Genomic DNA, 14327 nt, shown 5'->3' with positions numbered 1-14327 from the left:
GAAATTGGAAAGACTTTTCCAGCTCATTTTTTTCCTGGTTTATTGAGATATAATTGACACATAACATTGTGTAAGTTTAAGGCGTACAATGTGTTGATTAGATACATTTATTAAGTGTGAAATGATTGCCACCGTAGTATTAGCTACCACTTCTATTACACAGTTACCATTTCTTTTTTTGTGGTAAGAACATTTAAGATCTACTCTCTTAGTAACATTCAAGTATATGATACAATGTTATTAGTTATAATCAGTTTGTTAATCTTACAACTGGCAGTCTTACCCTTTGCACAACAGCTCCCCATTTCCCCCACCCCCACCCCCTGGTAACTGCCACTTTACTCCTTTCTCTGAGTTTGTCCTTTGTAGATTCCACAGATAAGTGAGTGCAATATTGTTTGTTGTTTGTTTATTTTTAGTGATAAAGCTGAGTTTCCAAGAGGTTAAAGGACTGTCCTAGGGGGTTATATACAGGAAGCTAAAAGGTCAGGACTCCAACCCTGCTTTTCTGGTGCCAAGATAGAAATGCTTCTCTTAAGATAGAAATAGGAGCTAATGTAATATACATATAAAGATGAAACCATATTGTCACACCCAGAAACTTCCTCGGTCCAAATAAAAAAATAATATACAGAAAAAATTGGTAAATTAGATCATTGTTAGGTTCGAGACCTTTTTCTGTAGGAAGACCTGCTAGTTAGCCTGAAAGATGGAGGTGGGCACAGTCTGTTGCTTGATAAGGTCACTAGCATTTGAAGTTATTCTTACTAGGAGAAAGATGTCCGTGTGTAAATCCCTCCACATATCTGCCAGTGAGCTCTTCACATAAGACTCTCCCGGAACCTGGACCATGTCTGGTGAGCAGCATGATGTGTGATAGGCCAGGTCATAGCCTGATCTCAGGGTATTTCTTTGATGATTTGAAGTATCTCTCTGAAATCAAGCTAAGTCTTTGTTTTACTTGCAATACTTGCAAATATTTTCTGCAATTTTTGAGAATTGAACACAAAATCATAGAAACATATTATTTAATTAGGTATTTCAGAGAAGGAGCTTTGCTCATTAACATCAGAGCCAGAGAAAAAATTAGAAAATCTGTATTCTCCCTTTTGACCTATCCAGACATAGCTGTGGCCGACGTTAACTAGACATTGCTACTGTTCACAAGGAACAATGTCCTTTCGACTCTCTTGCCTCTCTGCAGGATAAGGAACTTGAGCACATGTTTCTCTTCAGTGTGTTGGAAAGCGATAGTTATGAGTCGATAGTGCGTAGACATTAACAGGAAAACACACTTTAAGAAATCTGTATAACTGGCCCAGTTCAGAGGGTGACAACTCAGAAGACATGAGTACTTGCAGCTTTTCCATCTGCTTCTTTGCTTCGTTGTTCATTAAACAGGAAACAGTGGAAAATGGTGTTTTTGTGCCTAGTAAGATGGAGCACCTTTTTTCTGTCGAAAGATACTGAGGTTAAAGAAGTCTCTATTCCAGGTAAAAGGCAAATATTCTGAAGTATTTTTTGTACCTCTTTGTTACTGTGGTTTTGGATCCATTGCATATTCTGATCTACTTACCATTCATTGTCGAATGAAGAAGTGTTATATTTTTGTTTTATTGAAATTCTTTGTGATCAATTTTCATATCACTCAAACATGGGGATCTTTCAGTCCACATACCCTGCTTTCTCTCAGCACTCCAACCTCATGGGCCAGTTTTTCGTTCCTGAAGACTTTGAATTTTTTTTTATTATTATGTTATGTTAATCACCATACATTACATCATTAGTTTTTGACGTAGTGTTCCATGATTCATTGTTTGCACATAACACCCAGTGCTCCACGCAGAATGTGCCCTCTTTAATACCCATCACCAGGCTAACCCATCCTCCCACCCCCCTCCCCTCTAGAAACCTCAGTTTGTTTCTCAGAGTCCATAGTCTCTCATCGTTCGTCTCCCCCTCCGATTTCCCCCCCTTCATTTTTCCCTTCCTGCTATCGTCTTCTTCTTCTTCTTCTTTTTTTTTAACATATAATGTATTATTTGTTTCAAAGGTACAGGTCTGTGATTCAACAGTCTTACACAATTCACAGCGCTCACCATAGTACATACCCTCCCCAATGTCTATCACCCAACCACCCCATCCCTCCCACCCCACCCCTCCAGCAACTCTCAGTTTGTTTCCTGAGATTAAGAGTTCCTCATATCAGTGAGGTCATATTATGTGTCTGGATAACACCTGTGCTTAGCAGATTCTCCTCTTCACTCTCCCCATCCCTTACCCAGAAATGGAAATGTGTCTCGGCTCTGAGATGGCAAAACAAATGTGACTTCTTAAAGGAAGGCTTCTCTCACCTCCGAAACTGTGATTTTTCTTTATGGTACATACCAGGGTTTATAATTATGTATTTCTATTACTGATTAATATTTGTTTTGTCTCAGTAGATTCTAGGCTTTGTAACAGTTACCTAAGAAAGAGCCTGGTATATTGTGGTCTTTTTCTTCTCTCTCTCTCTCTTTCCCCCATGTGTATGTGTGTATGTGTGTATGTGTGTGTGTGTGTATGTGTGTGTGTGTATGTGTGGTATGTTATTATATATATAATATATTATATATATAATCCTTCACATTTTTAATTTCCAGGGACTAGAACACATACACATTCACAGATTTTTTTTTTGTAACCAGGATTTAGTATGTCAGATTGATGACATTTATAACCACTATTTAACACAATATAAACTCTGTTGAAATGGATTTTTTTTTTTTAATATCAGCAAAGGCAGAAGATCAAGTAGTATATTATAGCAGCTCCTTTTGGAAGAGTCAGAGTTCTTTTGTGTCATCTCTCCCTGTGTATGGATGTAATAGAAGATTGAAAACACTACTGTTGAATTACCAATTTCATATACCAAAAACCAGCTACTGGATTGGATTCAGGACAAGACTGAATCCTTTAGCAAGTGTCTAAAAGCTGGGTAGATACAGTGCTGTTGAAAGTCAGTGTTATAAACTGTAGATAATTGTTTGTAATACTGAAATTAAATTAAAAAAAAAAACCAGACGAGAATGCTCATCATGTCATTCAGTTTTGAACGTAACAGCTCATATATACCGCACACTTACCATAAGGTTCCTCAGTCCCAGTCCCCAGTGTTGAAAAGTGCTTTATACTCATTGTCTCACCTAATCCTCACAACCACCAGAGAAAATAGAGTTGTTCATTGTCCTTGTTTTGTAAGTAAGGGAACTGAGCCTTCAAGACTTTAAAACCCTGTGTCAAATCACTCAGCTGTTAATCATCACAGCAAGGATTTGAACAGAGGTAGGCTTGCAATGATTATATTATGTGCTTTCCCCCAAAGAGAAGAACCTATGACCTTCTTTCCAAAGGCAGCCAGTTTAGCATGGGCCTGGGCAATACGCATGTGTATTAGTACTACTCATTTTTTGTTTTTGTTTTCCTGGGCTTTTCAAGCACTTACACAGGTGATTTTGGCTATGACATTTTTAGAGGTGGTTTTATTCACCAACTAGCACATTTACTAAAGAAAACCAGAGCCTCAGAAATTTTGAGCAACCCATTTATTTTTAGAAGAGCTGTGACTCAGCAGGTCACAAGGTGAGTTCATGATGAAGTACACACACAAAGATCTAAGTGAATTCATTTGTCTGATGAAGCTACTGAAAATGGCTCATATGAGATGTTTATGAATGTGCCTTCAGAATTTGGGCAGTTACAAATGAGACCTGTACAAAGAAAGGAAATGCAATTATATATCAAGAGTGATGTCACTTTGCCTCAATATGTGTCACTCTTGACAGTATTTACTGTTACTGTTTATAGTACTTGGATGAGTGAACACATTGCCTTAAGGAGGGACCTTTATTAACTGAAAGAGACTCCAAGCAGGAAGCCATCACTGCATTTAAAGGACCCATCTCTTCCCTTGCTTCTCCCCTCTGCAGCTGCCTCAATCCAGAGTTTCTCCTTTGCAGGTTCAGACCTAGTGTGAATTCACTACTGAAAGTTGAGAGGTCATTAATACTTCACAACCACTCAGAAAAAAAACAATGTGAATTTTTAACTTTTTAGATATTATATAGAGTTACCTGTGTTTTGTAAGTGGGGGATTTCAATTTTAGTACTGGTTGGACACAACTCAACATTTATGATGTCCTTACTGTACACTAAAATAGACCATCTTGGGGCTATTGTCAAGGTGACATCTACATTCTGTTTTTTAATTAAACATGTTCTGTGATAATGGTTTTCAAAGATAACTGGCCAGGTTGATTGTTTGATATATGCTCACCTTTTCCTTCTGAGATCAGACCCTATTTTGAGACTTTATTTTTAAGGTGCCGGTATTCAGGGTCTACATCACAGAGCACCTGCTTTCTTACCTCTATGAGAAACCTCTTTACTTAAAAGTCAGGTCTTTCTAGTACACTAAACTTATCTGAAAAGTGTATAACAGCAGGAATTCAGCGTCAGAATATGAATTCAGGTTTTTGTACAATCACATTTCACAGTTAAGGATTAACTCCTTAAGTATGGAGTTATGAGAAATGCTGCCTGGATATTTATGACAAATTGTGTACCTAGTCTTTAAAAATTAAATAGTAGTTTGAAAACAAACTGCTCAGTTTTGCCAGTAATGTTTGATTGCTTGATTTTTAATAGGCAGTTTAGAAACATGTGAGGGAAATGGGTTTAATTAATACATTCACTTCTTTTAAAACATTCATACATTTATTGAGCACACGTTCTATTCCAGCACTTGGGTTAGGCACCAATAATTAGAAAAGCAAAAGGCAAAAGCCAAAACCACAGAACACCACAGTAAAAATACCTACTATTCTTTTGGGGAAAGGTAGTTAGTGTAAATAAAAGATCAACTTATATTCCAACAAATAGCCATCACTAAAAGTAGGAGGGGAATTGCTACTAGGAAAATTGTTCATGTGTGCCTACTTAATTTTTAAACACTTGCTGTGGCTTCAAATATACGGAACATGATGATTTCTTATTCCATCTCTAGGTGAGAGCTTGGTCTTTATTTTTAAAGTCCTTAGGGGGACAGGATTTATTTGTTCTTGGCTGTTTGAATTAAGAGAACTTACCATCAAATCAACAAATTAAGTGCACCTTTAGTTTGACTTTTTTGATGCTGAATACAAATTCCCAATATTTGATTGTCATTTCTTTCCTTCTCTTTCTCCACTTACCAGTTTGTCTTCCTCCTCCTTCCTCTTCTTCAACAACTAAAATATTGCCGGTTGGCTGTATTGGGCATTAAATGGGTGGGAGACACTATTCTAAATCCGTTATGTAGACTAATTCTGCCATCCAACAGGGTTACAGGTAAGTACTGCTGTTCCTCTATTTTACAGATGAAGAAATGGAAGCACTGAGAGGTGACCTGCCCAAGCTTAGTGCAACCTCCTATGGAAGTAGCTTAGCTGCTTCTTTTGCATGCTGCGTGAGAAAACACTCTGACTTATGGTACAGATGAAACCAGATGAGTTTCTCTGTCTAGGTTTACTTGTTAACCAAAGAAAGGGTCTTTTTTCCCCCACTTCATCCAACCTCATTTAAGCCACTTTAAAAATAAATCTCTCAATATGTCTTACCGTATGCTGACTTCTTTCATTGAATAATGCACCAAGTAGAAAAATGTAATGCTTAGCCCAAATACAGTTATTGAGTATACAGGTAAAGATAACACAAACTACTGCAAGTGATACTGTTTGGAAAGAGGGGGAAGACTGTATTCTTTAGGGTTATCCAAGAGATATTTAAAATAATAGGAAGCAGCAGGATATAATAACACAAACTCGGACATATGATGATAATAGTTCTATCGGTTGCATTTGATAAACGAACACTATTGAATATATTTTAATCCAGTTTACTTCTGGGTTCATATGATATTTGCTGTCATCTGCGAGTTATTGGGAAAAAAAAGTATGTCCAAAATCTTTCATTTTTGAGAAAATTTAAAATTGTTTCACAGATCAACCTCTGGCTTTTTTCACGTGTAAACTAAATATAATTTAGATAACAGGGAATTACACCCTTGCTTTGTGTATGCAACAATTTAAACAAAGTTAATGCTCAAAAAAATATATTCTGAAAGGTGAGTGATTCTAGAAAATTGGGTTAGTGTACTTGGCTGAATTTGGATAATTTAAGCACAAAAGAAATTCTGTCAAGAGAATAAACCTTAAATATTGTTAGAAATGTTATATCTATATATTTGAAGCATCCTTTACTTTTGCTTTTAAGAAAAAAGCTAGAAACTTATGGAGAATTATGAGGTGAGCTAATATTACATGAATTATAGAAATCATTTATGTAATCTGAATATTAGCTTACTTCCCAGCTTTTCTTTGCTGGTCACCCTCTGTGGTTTTAAGTAGGCTAGGGGAAAAAAAAAAATCTCCAAGAGGAGCAAAGGAAGAGTGTAATGTCAGAAGGAGGCCCATTGAAGCTTCCCTCAAAAAAGAGTGGCAGATATATCTTCAAGATGTATCTGAGAGATGGTTATTATCAACTCTGCACCCTCCGGAGGCTAAATCATTGACAGCATAAAGTCTGAACAAATACAAATTTGTCCAGAAGTTAGAAGAAAAGTAGTATTGAGAATGAAGACACATTGAGAAGGTATTTGTAGTAGCTTCTTTGATCTTATTGCCTGAAATTAATTATTTTGCATACTACTCCTTTTGCACTGTAAATTCTCTTTCCCCTGAAGAGGGAAAAAGATGAAGAATGATTTACAGAAGAATGGAAAATGGGTCCAGAAAGATTAGGTCATGGAGATCAATTTTACCACCTAAAATCTTGCTAGGAAATTAACTTTTCCAAGGAAGCCTCTCATAATCATTATTTTAATACTGTATCCTTCCCCTTCTTCCTACATCCCTACTCTCATCCCTTTATCCTCATCTACTTTGTTTTGTAACATTCATCACCTCATGATAGGTTATAAAATTTGAGCATATATTTATTGCTCATTGTTTCTACCAGTTAAAATGTAAGCTCTTTGAGGTCAGGGATCTTTATTTCCTTTATTAATATATTAAAAGTACTTAGAAAAGTGCCTAGGGCATAATAGGTGCTGAAATATTTGTGGCAAAATACCCCTTTCCCGGGTGAAGTGAGGGGAGAGTAATTAAAGAGCCACTCAAAATTCCAAAAGATTTCTAAGATAAATGTAAATAAGGAATCCTAAGTATTTTAAATAATTCATTAGAATTTAGTGTGACGTTTTTCAAAGAAGATAATTGTTTCCTTCCATGTACTACTGTTTAATTTATATTTCAACCTCCCTCCAGGGAGCACGTTGGGCTGATCATTTCAGGAAGTAAAGCTTAAAAGATAAGAGAGCTTATTTTATTAAAACAAGAGAAAGGAAAGAAGGAATGCATTGACTCATGGTTAGGGGTTTTCTAGGGAGATGGCCGTTCTTCTATTTTATGCAGAGGGATTGAGTATTCTGTTTGTACCTCATTCATTTAACTATTGTTATGGGTTATTGAGTGTTTCTGAGGAACTGAGTTTATTATAGAAATTTATGTCATCTGATTTATCCCAGTTGGAAGAGAGAGAAGAGGGCACAGTGAGAGCATAGATGAATTTATACTTTATTATATATTTAATTAAAATGTATCTATATTTTATTAGAATGCCCTAAGTTAGAGGTTTCAAAATTCTAATCTGTTGACCAATGCTATTTTGTAATAAAATGTTAGTGGCAAAATGAGAAAAATTAGGCTATCCATATCTTTCAAATCAGCAATCCCATTTCTAGGAATTTATTGTTTTTACATAGAAATACAGTTAATAGCTACAAAGACACCACTCATCACAACCTTGTTCATACTTGCAAAAAAATAAATCTCAGTATCTACTAAAACTTCAGTATGTCTATACAATGCAATTTTATGCAAAGTGTAGAAATGTATTGAATGAAATGAAGAGATATCCATCAAATACTAAGTCAAAAAAGGAGACTTTTAAGGCAGTATAATTGTGTGTGTCATCCATACAAGTATATTCAGGCATGAACAACTCCAATATAATATTAGCAGTGGTTATTGGGATAGGGGAGGATTCTTTAAAAGGTTTCCCTGCCTATATTTTATATTTTTATACAATTAGAAATTAGAATGTGTAAGACACATAATAGCATTTATCAAGAGATAAGTCAGTGTTTGTACATTACATCTTCAAAATTTGGGGATATTTCACTGACCTTCGGTATTAAAAAGACTTGAGGTTTGGAACATGTGTTCCCTTCATTTAATAGCTATGTAAGTTCAGCAAAAGGAAGACTTCCACATCTTATATGTGGAAGATATTCCACATCTTTTTAATTTGTTGAATACGTAGACATGGGAAGCACTATGGTCATTAGTAATACACACACACACACACACACACACACACACTCCTCAACAGCTTAGAACATACTTTTGCACACTGTATCTCTTAAAATGTGGAAGCTCGGTTATATTACAGCTCTTGTTTTTAAAAAGTGGGGGTTTAATGTTCATGTGCTTTGTCTGGGTTGTCCACGTTCATTCAGCTGGTAAATTCTGGGCTCTGAAATTCAGATCTCTGTGCCTACCAAAATCAGGTTCTTTTTTTTTTTTTATGCAATGTTATGCACAACTGCAGGCAAATAAATGGTATGCTCTTAAGCACACAGGGTACTTTTTAAGAATATCCCCATGCCCCCTGGACCTAATCCATGCCACCATTTGGAGTTCTTCCCTTGAGCAGACGCTGGTATTCTAGCCCGGAGAGAGAGGGGAAGGGACTGTGGCCTGCCTTGGCAGCATTTCATGAGTAGCTATTCGAGCTACTGTGTTGCAGCTTCACCTGATGATAGTGCTGGTTTGTCTTGCATTCTCCTGGCAGCCTACAGGGATTTAGATGAATTGGATTGAGAGTTAAATGGATTATATCCAAGCTCCACCTATTTGTGATTTTAACACTGGAAAAGATACCTGCAAACTTGTCAGTTCTCTTCTACAGCTGGCAATATTTTGAATAATAGATTTCTCCTTTGGGCACTTGTTTGAGAAAAATAATCCAAATCTTATCAAGATAAAAATACTTCTATGATCATGACAACTATTAAAAATGGTGAGTATAATTTCCTTTCATGAATACTGTATATATTTTGAGCTACTGTATTTAATAAGCTAAGGATATGTTAGGAGATTTTATCCATCCACTTGGCACCTCAAACCTGAGTTTTGGACATTAGGATGTCCAAAACTGCCCCCACGCCTGTTCCAGCCACACTGGCCTCTGCTGGTCCCCCAATGCCCCAGGCTGCTCCTGCCTAGCCCTCTTCCCCACATTGCTCTGGCTCACTCCCAGAGCTTCCTTCAGACTCTACTCAGTTGCCAGTATCTCAGCTTCTTGGCTTTTGTACTCAAGCTCCCTACCCCACTACCTGTCATTATTTTTCTTCAAACTACTTACCATTATATGTTACTTATTAGTTTTATGCCTGGTCTGTCTCCCCTCCTAGAATGCGTATGCCGCAAGAGGTCAGGTATTTTTGTTTATCTTGCTAAATGCTTGATACCTAATGCCTGGAACCATGCCTGGCCCAGTTAGGGACTCAACTGATATTTGCTATTTGTTGAACCAAAAGTTATTTCTTGATTATAGTTAATACCAGGCATTGTATTGGGCATTAGAGTACTATGTAAATGTTAGTCTTGCTAAACTATGCTTAAATATATCATGTTAATTTGGGGAGGAGAATGTGGAATGATTTCTTCTTAATCATTAGACTTTTAGGCAAATGGCATTGATTTAAACAAATTGGCCAAAAACATCCCATTTCAGGTGTCAAACCATCGTTTACGCAATAGTTTTAGCTATAGTAGCTATTTTTTTATTTCAGCATTTGCCTCCTGTCTGTTTTTGTTTTCCAGAAAAGAGGCACAGTTAGATGAAGAAGGACAATTTCTTGTCAGAATAATATATGATGATTCTAAAACTTATGATTTGGTTGCTGCTGCAAGCAAAGTCCTCAGTAAGTTGAATGTGACTTTCCTTCTTTGGCTGAGTTATACATAGAAGCCCAAAGGAGTACATGAACCAAGATCCCATTGTATAGTTCCATAGGTTGTACACTGCACAACAGCAGAGGGAAGGCTCAGGCTTTCCTGAGTCCTAGTTTTCCTTCACAAGCTCTTTAGAGAGTGGAGAAGCTCTCTGCACCCCCTCACAGAAAACCATGTGTTGGGGTGGAAAAAAATTATTGAGACTTCATGTAATAATAACTTCAGTTATGGTGTCAACAACACAGTAATTACAAAAGTGTAGTATGCAGAAAGTATTGTCCCCAAATCTCTCTTGCAATCTCGTGTTCCATTAACTATTGGTAAAAGAAAACAAGAAACTGAGGTCTACATCAGGGAAAGCTCATGCAAAGTAGGCAAAGTTCAAAAACAGCTTCATGGGAAAAAAAAGTTGTTCTCAAAATTATTCTCATGTGCTGAATTTACAACTAGGCCACAGTTTGGGTAGAACAGAAAAACTTTTGAGCTTTGCCACTGATAACTAGAAGAGCAAATACCTATTACAGAATACAAGAATTACAAAGAAAGAATGGTAATTTGTTAATAATAAAAATATTCAGCCTTGCTAGTAATCAAAATGGAAACAAATATGAAATTTTATTCATATAGATTTGGTAATTTTTAAAATTAAGTGTCTAGTGTAGTCAAAAGTAGAGTTAAAGAAGAAATCGCACACATTGTTAATCTGATGGTAAATTAAGACAACATTGTAGAGAATAATTTTGCATCATTAGTTAAAGTCTCTTAAAAATGTACAAACCCTTTAGGAATTTTTCCTAAAGGAATTTTTAGATCTATTTGCATTAAGATTTATGTATATTTTCATTTCAGGATAACTTGTATTATCAAAAATTGGAAAAGTCTACCTTTTTGATAAGAGTGGATTGGTTAAATAAATTGTTGTGTCCCTAAGTTAATGAGATGGCAGTTAAAATGGATATTACAGAAAAAACATAAAGATTTTAGGAAATATTAATAATTGAACATTAAGAAAAACACAGGATATTGGGATACATTTTACATGTAACCAACTTACTAAATATGCATATTTACATTAAGAAAACCATTTTTCACCAACATACTGTCATGTGCATTCTTGATTTTTTTCTGTGTTTTTCAGAAAAAATAAGTTAATACCTTAAATACAGATTTAAAAAAGTTCAAAATTAATTAAGTAGTTTGTTGTGAAAGCTGAGAAACTGTTTGGCACGTAGGTACACACCTATGCTGCTGACATGTCAATATTTTGTCTTCACAGATTTCATTGTATTGTTCAGGTCAGAATTTTTTCTTGTGATCAATGTCTACCTGCGCAAAAATTGAGGATATTTTAATTTTTTAATTATGCACCTATTTTCATTCTTCCCATTAACAATATTCTAGCTGTAATATGTTTTATTGTTGTTGTTCTCCCAAACCTATAAATAGATCTCAATGCTGGGGAAATCCTCCAAATGTTCGGGAAGATGTTTTTTGTCTTTTGTCAAGAGTCTGGTTATGATACAATCTTGCGTGTCCTGGGATCTAATGTCAGAGAATTTCTACAGGTAAGCAATTTGAAGTCTCGGAGTTAAAAGTTCTGAGTTACTGATTCTTAAACAGAGGCTCTAGAATACTTTTGCTCAGCCAGCTAGATGACGGTGTCTTGCTGCTAAAATGGAATCACAGTGAATCACATAAAATAATGGTTATTGGGTGGTATTGAATCCATTTTAGCATTTTTGTTTCATATATTTTTCTTTAACTTTTGGTTGCTGACCTTGAATGTTCAAGTTGTAAATTAATGCTCTCTGAGAATCTCAGCATGGCCTATTGTGATCTTAGTTTAACTGCCCCCTTTTTCATGATTTATATGTGCTAGTAGTTGTGGTTTTATGTTTCTGATATATAATGCGGTCTTCTTTTTCTCTTTTAAGGTATTCTCAGTTTGTAGAGTATAATTAAATAGTATCGATGACCTTCTCCGTGGGCTCAAAGTTTAGGAGAAAGCACGATGGCTTTCAGGTGCTCGGCCACCAAAACAAATTTGAGAAGCATTGCTCCCAGTTACCTATTAATTAAGCTACTGTAGAAAAGAAAATAGGAGAGCACTCCCAAAGTCAGTTTCTGTTCAAGTGAAAAAAATAATGTCCCCAAAGACCTTTGTCTTCTATGCTTGTTTAAATTACCTTAAAAGTTTTTACTAGTAAATTACCCATTTAGATGAGAGGCTATTTTTGGATTGACTGCCCTATTTTAAGCACAGGCATTTGTAAGACCCTCTTCTTGAAATGTGTTAACGTTGAAAATTATTTGGTTGTTTGTAAAGGATTATTTCTGACCCAGCTGCTGAGAGTGGCCAGATCTTGCTGGAAAATGATGTCAGCGCAATACTAGCTGAGCCGAAGCCCAGTTTGGAGGGAATGTAAACTACTTTCAATCCAGCTGCATTATTGATTTCATAGCCAAAATAAGAACTGTAGTGTTTAATCAAAATGTCTGTTGTTTACATAGTGACATTTTTCTTATAAACTTAAAACAGCACTAAATCAAGATGGAAACTGGTTTGCAATGCCCTGCCGTGGATTTATAGAACTACTGGTGTCAAAAAAAAAAAAAAAAAGCTGCCAATTCCAAATGAAGTCACTACCAGGAGATTTTTAAATTAAGTGTTAACAGGCTGTATTTAAAAGAGTTATTTTAAATGGATTAAAGTTTGGTATTGAAAGTTTATTGGGATTTTGGATTTTTGAATACATATTCCGTTTTTTAATACTTTTGTTGACTCCTGTCACCTTATTGGCAAAGTTGCAATTTGCAGTTCCTCTCTCTTACCTTTAACTTTTGTTCTCATGGCCACATCTCCATAACAAAACAACTATCCAAATGATTTTACAAAAAAAAATTTTTTTTTTAAGATTTATTTATTTGACAGAGAGAGACACAGTGAGTGAGAGAGGGAACATAAGCAGGGGGAGTGGGAGAGGCGGAAGCAGGCTTCCTGCTGAGCAAGGAGCCCGATGTGGGACTCGATCCCAGGACCCTGGGATCGTGACCTGAGCCGAAGGCAGACACCTAACGACTGAGCCACCCAGGTGCCCCACAAAAAATTTTTTAAACCTTTACTCCTTGTGACCCTCTACTAAATTTGTAACAGCACAGTTAGAGAGCAAGCAGCCTCTTGGTGGGTTTCCCTGTGTTCTAGAACTGCACCATCCAATAGGATAGCCACTAACCACGTGTAGCTACTAAGTATTTGAAATGTGATGTGCTATGGGTAAAATACAGAACAGATTTCAACAGCAGTACAAAAAGAATACAAAATTGCTGATAAATATTTTATATAAATTCCATGTTGAGATGATAATATTTTGGATATATTGAGTTCTATAAAAATATATCATGGACATTAATTTCACCTGTTTCTTTTTTTCTTTTTTAACTTTAACATTACTTATGTGGCAAGTATTTGTGCCTTGCTCTAGTGGCTTTTATTGCCTTCTGTTTCCATTGGATGGCATTACTTTAAGTAGCCCTAAGTCCTTTCTCCTCAAAGTCAATATGCAACTTTAGTTAATGTATCTTTAAATTGCATAAGATTTTTTCTTTCACTGTGAGTGTGAATAATGAAGAAACTAGAAAGTTAGAATACTGCGAAGTTTTCACCAAAATTGGATATTTTGTATCTAATTCTTTTGTCCCCTGTTTTTCAAATTGCATATCTTACCGGCAAATTGAATGGATTAAAATACTCCAGGTATTTGTCTTATGATTAGGCTACTTACATAGAAATTAAATGAATATTTTTTCTGTATAAGTGATTACAAAACAAAGCAACTGATTTTCATAGATTGTCTTAAGATCCTTGTTCCCAAATAAAAATTTACATTTCTCGGGGCGCCTGGGTGGCTCAGGTAAGTGGCTGCCTTGGGCTCAGGTCATGATCCCAGGGGCCTGGGATCGAGTCCCACGTCAGGCTCCCTGCTCTGCGGGGAGCCTGCTTCTCCCTCCGCCTGCCTCTCTGCCTACTAGTGCTTCTATCTCTCTGTCAAATAAATAATAATAAAAAAAAACTTTATAAAAATAAAAAAATTCACATTTCTCATTATATAAATTAATAAAACATTATTTTTTGTAGACTTTAATCCTTCACTAAAGAGTAAGATAAACTGGGTTTCATTTTAAAAGTTTAAAAACTTCTTTCTTTTTCACCCCCTGATTTTAATCAGTCAT

At 35.9% G+C, this 14327-nt stretch overlaps 1 protein-coding gene across 1 annotated transcript in view; it reads left to right on the top strand.

Annotated features, from left to right (window-relative positions):
* Positions 1-14327, top strand: part of GUCY1B1 (guanylate cyclase 1 soluble subunit beta 1) — a 45238-nt gene that overhangs the window by 6053 nt on the left and 24858 nt on the right. Inside the window, exons 3-4 of the mRNA XM_028104442.2 lie at positions 9966-10066; positions 11544-11662. Of these exons, the coding sequence (XP_027960243.1) occupies positions 9966-10066; positions 11544-11662 (220 nt within the window). The remainder of the gene's footprint in view (positions 1-9965; positions 10067-11543; positions 11663-14327) is intronic.

The sequence above is a fragment of the Eumetopias jubatus genome, unplaced genomic scaffold (genome assembly GCF_037043125.1).
Source record: "Eumetopias jubatus isolate StellerSeaLion01/CBP00866 unplaced genomic scaffold, mEumJub1_p1.0 scaffold_2, whole genome shotgun sequence".
Taxonomy (NCBI): Eukaryota; Metazoa; Chordata; class Mammalia; order Carnivora; family Otariidae; genus Eumetopias; species Eumetopias jubatus.
This window is presented reverse-complemented; position numbering and strand designations above follow the sequence as displayed.